Source organism: Argopecten irradians, chromosome 11 (assembly GCF_041381155.1).
Source record: "Argopecten irradians isolate NY chromosome 11, Ai_NY, whole genome shotgun sequence".
Classification (NCBI taxonomy): Eukaryota; Metazoa; Mollusca; class Bivalvia; order Pectinida; family Pectinidae; genus Argopecten; species Argopecten irradians.
In genome coordinates this window covers 32,420,092-32,426,193 of record NC_091144.1, presented here as the reverse complement: position 1 = coordinate 32,426,193, position 6,102 = coordinate 32,420,092, and the positions used below count along the sequence as shown (strand labels likewise).

The window sequence follows — 6,102 nt, the reverse complement described above, 5'->3', positions numbered from 1 at the left end:
ATGCAAACAATAGGACTTGTGTTGAAAATGTCACGTATTTTTATGTATGGAGAATTGACTTGCAGTCGCGTTTTTTTTATTCCGAAATGTGGTCAATGACAGTTGTAAAATTGCATTAAAACGTCGAAGTATGAAAGAAAAAACACTCTTTCAAATGTGGTAAGCCTCGGTTTTTACAACATTTTGTGACCCTAGGGTAGAATACGAACGTATACCCCTATCCTTCATATCCACATATTGAAGAGTTTTATAGTATATATTATATAAAACATATACTTCTACAGTCCCGTAGGATGTATACGGTAGTGTTTGAATGCCTGTTGATGTAGCGGTCGACTTATTGTAGCTATTCGTTTTTATGGTTAACTAACGACATTTTTATTACGCTCCACCGGAGAACTGGAGCGGAAAGAAGAAGGTCAAATTCTGGAGCTTGGTTAGGCATCGCGTGATATAGGGGTCGGAACAAGTGAATCACATATACTGGGTGAGGTCATGTTTTTCTTTTTAAATATCTGTGCATATATAACAATAGATAGTAAACAATATACTATATTTATGTAATTTGAAGGTAAACAGAACGCTGAGTAAAAACTGCCTTTTTACAAAAGATGTAGCAAATATAGCCTTTGATCGTTGTATGCAATGACACACCCAGTGAAGTGTACGTCTTGTGTTGTGTGAGGAATTGTGTTTGTTGGTGCCTATTTCTTTGATCTTTGAATATACTCTGGTCATAGGGAGCCTAGAGATATAGATTTACTCTAAGTGTATTTAGAGTCATATAGACATAATGACCTGTGATTAAGGCACTATCAGATAACCACTGTTTTGATGTTCCATTCGCACACTGTGGGTTACCTCCCTTTGACGAGGTTATATTTTTGATTGGCAAAAACTTATAGAGAATTACAGTTGAGAACACACTATATACTTGCTGGGTTAAATTTCAACTGCCAAAAAAAACTGATATAATTATGAATTTAATTGTTTGTTTTATTGTAACTATCATCAGATTATCGTGAGCAGAAATAAGTACATGACTAGTAGTAGTACGAAAGGGCTACATTATTTGCATTAAAGGGAAAATTCAGCCTAAGAGTACTGTACATTAAAATTTGTGTAAATATCGGAAACAAACCAACTGTAATGAAAGTGAGATAAAAGTTTTCATGTATCGCGTTGTACGTCATTTGTCCCTTTGTTTGTTCACTATTTGATCGTAAAAGGCAACTAAATTTAGGACCTTATCTTTTCTCTTCTTCCTAACTGACTTTGTTCTTCCTAACGTCTCCCTTGACATCGCCTCAATTTTGACCTTTTGTTGAGCGTTCGCCCCTGTGACGTAGGCTCTGGGTTCTTTCCCATGGCGGAGACACATCTAAGTGTATAAAAGTGGTAGTTTCTGTCCCTGCTTAGCGCTCAGCATTCAGGAAATAGGACGACTGGTTCGCCCGTTGTCAGTATAATGTGACCGGGTGGGGTGTGTTGCTTGGTGTCTTCTTCGGCATGCTCCAGTGATACACCGCTATTAAAAAAGCAACAGTTCCACTATACAAGAAGACACTACACGAACACACCGCAGTCTCCCAAAACACGCATCTCTCATGCATGCATGGGAGGCCGTCCTTACATGGCAATGGCTGTTAAAGAGACAATTCAGTCAGGCTAATTCGTTACATAACCACGAAGCAAAACGTGATATAAATGTATTGTTCTACATTCCTTATGAAACATATGACAAAAAATTGTGACAAATTCCACAATATTGTTAAGTATTTTAATTAATACCATTGAAAACCGTTGATCAATACGATTAAGCAGGTACAATATGTATGCTGTACCCTTACCCGAGTCAAAGTCACACACGTGAAACAAATACAATACATAACCGCTGAGGAGTTGATGAAATTATTTTTAGACATGAACAATACATCTAATAAAGTTAACACAACTGTAAGAGCGATTTGAGTAGTTCTAGACAAAAAATTCTTTACTACATAGGCAAGGGTCAGGGTTCGGCATACAAGGCTATGTGAAATGGCGATTGAACATTTCACATACAATTGACTACAGTGGGTTTTTCTGACATATCACAGTAAAATCAACGAATCTTATTTCCATTAGAACTGGTTTGTTTTCGAAATATGTGTAAGTTTTAATCTCTTAGACTGAATTGTCCCTTTAATAATGGGAAGTTACAATAATAAAAACAATAAAACGTGTACACTATTTATTAGTTGCATGTATTTGTATTTGTCAGAGTATACTGAAAGTACCTGAAATGGATTCCGAGGAATTGAAAGGTTGGCTGGATATGTGGGAAGGAAACTACTTACCATGGCAACTGAGCTTCGTACACCAAGCCATAGAGCAGCAAGCGGAGATACTGATGACGTCACCGGAAGCGAACAGCAAAATCTTCGTACCACTCTGCGGGAAGACTCTCGATATAAAATTTCTAGCAGACCTCGGGAACGACGTTGTCGGAGTGGAAGCATCAGAAATAGCAGTGAAGGATTTTTTCACGGAACATAACATTGAATACACCACCAAGGATGTCCCCTCTGTGAAAGGAAAACTTTTTCAATCAAATGATCACAAAATCAAAATTTACTGTTGTGATTTGTTTTTATTCTCCGCCGATATTGAATCCGGGTTTAGTGGAATATGGGATCGAGGCGCATATGACGCCATGTTGCCAGAAGATCGGGAACGATATACCAGGGTCATTAAAACGCTTGTTCATCCTGGGATTGGTTACCTCCTTGAAATGCCAGATCGAGATTTAGACAAAGGACCGCCATTTTGTGTTCCTGTCGATGTCGTCGAGAAAGATTTCGGGCCAGGATGTAGTGTGGTTAAACTGTTAGAAGTGACGAAAAATCCGCCAGACTTCAAAACCGTATCGGATTTGAAAGGAGTCAATGTGTTTAGACTCAGTTTTCAACAACGTCAAAGTCTTAATCAAACAAAAGTCTGAACTGTGTTAAAGTCTTCCAAGCTATCACCCTTTTCAGCGCCATTTTCTGACATTTTTCTTAAATGAATCAGTTTAGACTGAATTGCCCGCCGTAGATTTCAACAATCCGCTAGGCTTCGCTTATTATGTATGAGAGCAACCTAGCGGAGAAAATTGGCACTGAGGCAAGTAATTCAGTCTAGAATCAATTTCGTACTTTTTAGTACGTCATTTCCTGTGTATCAATATACGACAAAACATTTTAATGTTATCTTTAAAGAAAGTTAGTGATAATAATTACCGACGATATGACATTTTATTTTCATAACAGAACGCAAGAATTCCTGTAATTAGTGCAAAAGAATAATGCTAAGAATAGGGCGGCTATCGGCAATTTCTACATGCGCATACATCATAATCATTCGAGTTCTCGCACAAAATTGCATGTAATTTTTGATGAATCCCATGAGCTTCCATACTCGGTCCCAGGTGTTATTCGCACTATCGCTTACTAACCCCTGGGGACATAGGCCGCATATACCGTACATGCATGAATAATTAATTACCCAAATTCTGGTCATTTGATTGGTTCTACTCAAATCAGGCCTATGCAATCAAATTGCGTGTCTCAAAAAAAATCGTGTATAATTTGGTACACTTCGATCATATATTTCAAGGACGTAGATGATATAAGCAAAACATATATGTTCTTTATACTTTGTAATAAATCTAATACTGTTCGCAACTTCTGCATATTCAATTTTAAATGTGTGATTACTTTCAATTTTGTTAATTGTATTCAATGTTTAAGTTTGTTTAGTATACATGTTTGATATGATATATTTGTTTCTCAGCTCAAAATAGTACAAATTGTAACAAACCTTATGGCTAATACATGTATAAAAAGAAAGAAATTTGTTTGTCTTGTGTTCTTACTGGGTTAAAATATTTAGAAATGCAATGGTTTACGGATGGGTGAGGAACGAAGCAGTACGTAAATAGTTTTTCATTTGATACACAGGCTTTTGACTATTGATATACAGAAGACCTCTATAGTTGTACCCAGTTTTACACATATATCAACAGTGACAGTGTATGGCCGGTAACAATTACAGATATATCTTATTATTTATTTGATTAAAATACATAAATTCCCATAGGTGAATTGATTATAATTATACAAAGTTATATTTATTATTCGAAGTATCAATTAATTTAATTACTTAATGACTTGCGGGTTCGAATCCCATGTGGGGCAGTTGCCAGAACTGACCTACCGCCCCTAATTGTTTTGTCAATGTAACCTTTACTCTGGCAGACATATTTTTTGGCCTTATGAACGGTTATTTCAGCAATGAAAACTTCATTCTAGTCCTACAGTGTACATATACATGAAAATCCCGGGCCACGTTCAAACACTAATATATTGACTCTGTTTCATATAAATATTCGCAGCTTCAGAAATAAAATAACTCACCTCCAAACTATTACAGATGAATTCCACGTAGTATGCATCAACGAATCTCATTTAGACAACACTTTTTACTGATGACGATATATTAATCCCTGGTATTCTCATGAAGCGGGTGTTGTCGTCTATGTGGTTGTATTTATTTATGCCAAACGTCCGCTTGACGTAGAATTTCCATAAGTTGAAGCCGTATGGATTGAAAGTTTCTTTCATAATTCCTCATACCTCCTTTGCACAGTTTATACAGACCCAATGATAGTATAAATCCTTTTTTGGGAACAATTTGAAAACTCCATAGAACCTGCACTTGATGAAAATCGGTATGTAATAACAGTCGGAAACTTGAACGTTGATTTACTCTCTGAACCCGCCACAAACGTTCATATTCCCTTTTTAATGCCATTCACCAAACTACACGTGTTGGTCAAACACGCGCTGCGTTACTAGATCTCGTGCTGGTCAGCGATGCGTGCAAAATAGAGCTTTCAGATATTATTGAGGTCACAGGGATCAGAGAATTAGTTACAGATTATATAATCATGGACCCACCAGAGTGCCCTTCTACAGTATGTATGTGTTTGAATACTAACGGCGAAATCTATATGTAGATGTACAAATTTCCACGTTTTCGATGCGTCTGTGGTGTGTAGTTGACGCCAAAGATAAACTGCGATATACAACTGTAGGAATTATAAATACTTACTGGGTGACAATTAGAGATGGAGGTAATCACAGGGACTTGCAACCTATGTTGTGAGAAAGTCTGCTGTGTATACATGTGTATATAAAAGGACAAGGGTTCCGACTCCTGGAGTATCGAGGATTGGGAACCAACGGATCGCCTTGAAAAGGTTCACCTGCCCAGGGGCGTAGAAAGCTGGGTGGCAGGGAGACAATTGCATATCTTTTTTGCCCCCCCCCCCCCCCCCCGTTCAAGCAAGTAATATTAAAACCTTTAATAATCATCAAAGTGCCAAGGCCACTCATAGATGCTATGAATGAAGGACTCAAACAAAGGAATAAAAGAAATGGTTTAATATATGTTAAATTTTTAACATGTTGTGGAACATTGTATTTATATAATGTACAATGTTGAGTTTTGGAGTTAAACATTTTATTATAATTAAAGTTGATTCTAGAATTTCTTATTTCTGAAATAAGTAGATTTATTAAACCAATAAATCTGGTAAAAATCTGAGTGCCATTTTCGTTTAATACATGTGAGTAACCTATATACACATATTATTTACTAAAATTATCAATTTCATCAATGTCTCTTTAAAAGAAAAGAAAATGAGTGAATTAATATTAATTTAATAACAACAGAAATATTGCGATTTCCGGATTATATAGCGATTTCCTTGCAAGTGTATCACTTTGCTTTGCTGACTTTTGACTTATAAATCATGGCCAGACACTTCTGTCAAATAGAAAGTCATAATTTGGTTACCAATTACAACAATTCTTTATTGTTATGAAATATTGTTGCAAATATTTTGTGTACGTTTGTTTAAACATGGCTTGGACAAGTCGAACAGCAAGTGCTATGCATTGCACTTTCACTACGGTAATATAGTAATGAAGTTTAAAGGGAGGCAACTCGAGCTTTCATATCTTCAACAGATATAGTTCGGTTTGCTACGTAGCAGTGTTACGACCGTACATGTTT

General features: G+C 36.4%; 1 protein-coding gene across 1 annotated transcript; it reads left to right on the top strand.

The window, feature by feature from the left end:
- Nucleotides 1-400: 400 nt before the first annotated feature.
- LOC138335336 (probable thiopurine S-methyltransferase) lies at nucleotides 401-3,751 on the top strand. The gene is made up of 2 exons (XM_069284375.1): nucleotides 401-487; nucleotides 2,264-3,751. Exon 2 carries the CDS (start codon nucleotides 2,285-2,287, stop codon nucleotides 2,981-2,983), a length of 699 nt encoding a protein of 232 aa, XP_069140476.1. The 5' UTR covers nucleotides 401-487; nucleotides 2,264-2,284; the 3' UTR covers nucleotides 2,984-3,751.
- Nucleotides 3,752-6,102: the final 2,351 nt, after the last annotated feature.

Bases quoted from the DNA above. Each gene is read 5' to 3' on its own strand.
- LOC138335336 (XM_069284375.1), top strand. From the start codon at position 2,285: ATGGATTCCGAGGAATTGAAAGGTTGGCTGGATATGTGGGAAGGAAAC.